The sequence below is a fragment of the Nestor notabilis genome, unplaced genomic scaffold, assembly GCF_000696875.1.
Source record: "Nestor notabilis isolate BGI_N333 unplaced genomic scaffold, ASM69687v1 scaffold6966, whole genome shotgun sequence".
Lineage (NCBI taxonomy): Eukaryota > Metazoa > Chordata > Aves > Psittaciformes > Psittacidae > Nestor > Nestor notabilis.
This window is the reverse complement of record NW_009932278.1, coordinates 13,863-14,197: the sequence shown is the minus strand read 5'-3', so window position 1 is coordinate 14,197 and position 335 is coordinate 13,863. Positions and strand designations below refer to the sequence as shown.

The 335-nt window shown below is 66.9% G+C and overlaps 1 protein-coding gene across 1 annotated transcript in view; it reads left to right on the top strand.

Moving 5' to 3' along the window:
• Nucleotides 1–92: 92 nt before the first annotated feature.
• The window catches only part of LOC104407122 (kinesin-like protein KIF17), a gene marked incomplete at its 3' end in the record, with an annotated part of 10,922 nt that continues 10,679 nt past the window's right edge, over nt 93–335 (top strand). Inside the window, 2 exon segments of the mRNA XM_010016309.1 lie at nt 93–174; nt 177–310. Of these exon segments, the coding sequence (XP_010014611.1) occupies nt 93–174; nt 177–310 (216 nt within the window).

The window sequence follows — 335 nt, the reverse complement described above, 5'->3', positions numbered from 1 at the left end:
CCCCCGCACGCAGGGCTGCAGGCCCCGGGGTTAGGTTTGCTCCGGGCCCCCCGCCAGTGAGCGTGTGTGGGGTTGAGCTGGGCCCTGCCTAAATGGCCTCGGAGGCAGTGAAGGTGATCGTGCGCTGCCGGCCCATGAACGCCCGTGAGAAAGCTCTTCGCTGCAAGGTGGTTGTGAGCAGGGCCAGTGCTTCCTGCAGAACCCCGCCGCCGCCGGAGAGCCCCCCAAGCAGTTCACCTTCGATGGGGCGTACTGCCAGGAGCACAGCACGGAGCTGATCTACAACGAGATTGCCTACCCGCTCGTGGAGGTGAGTGGCGCCCCAAGCAAGCCGG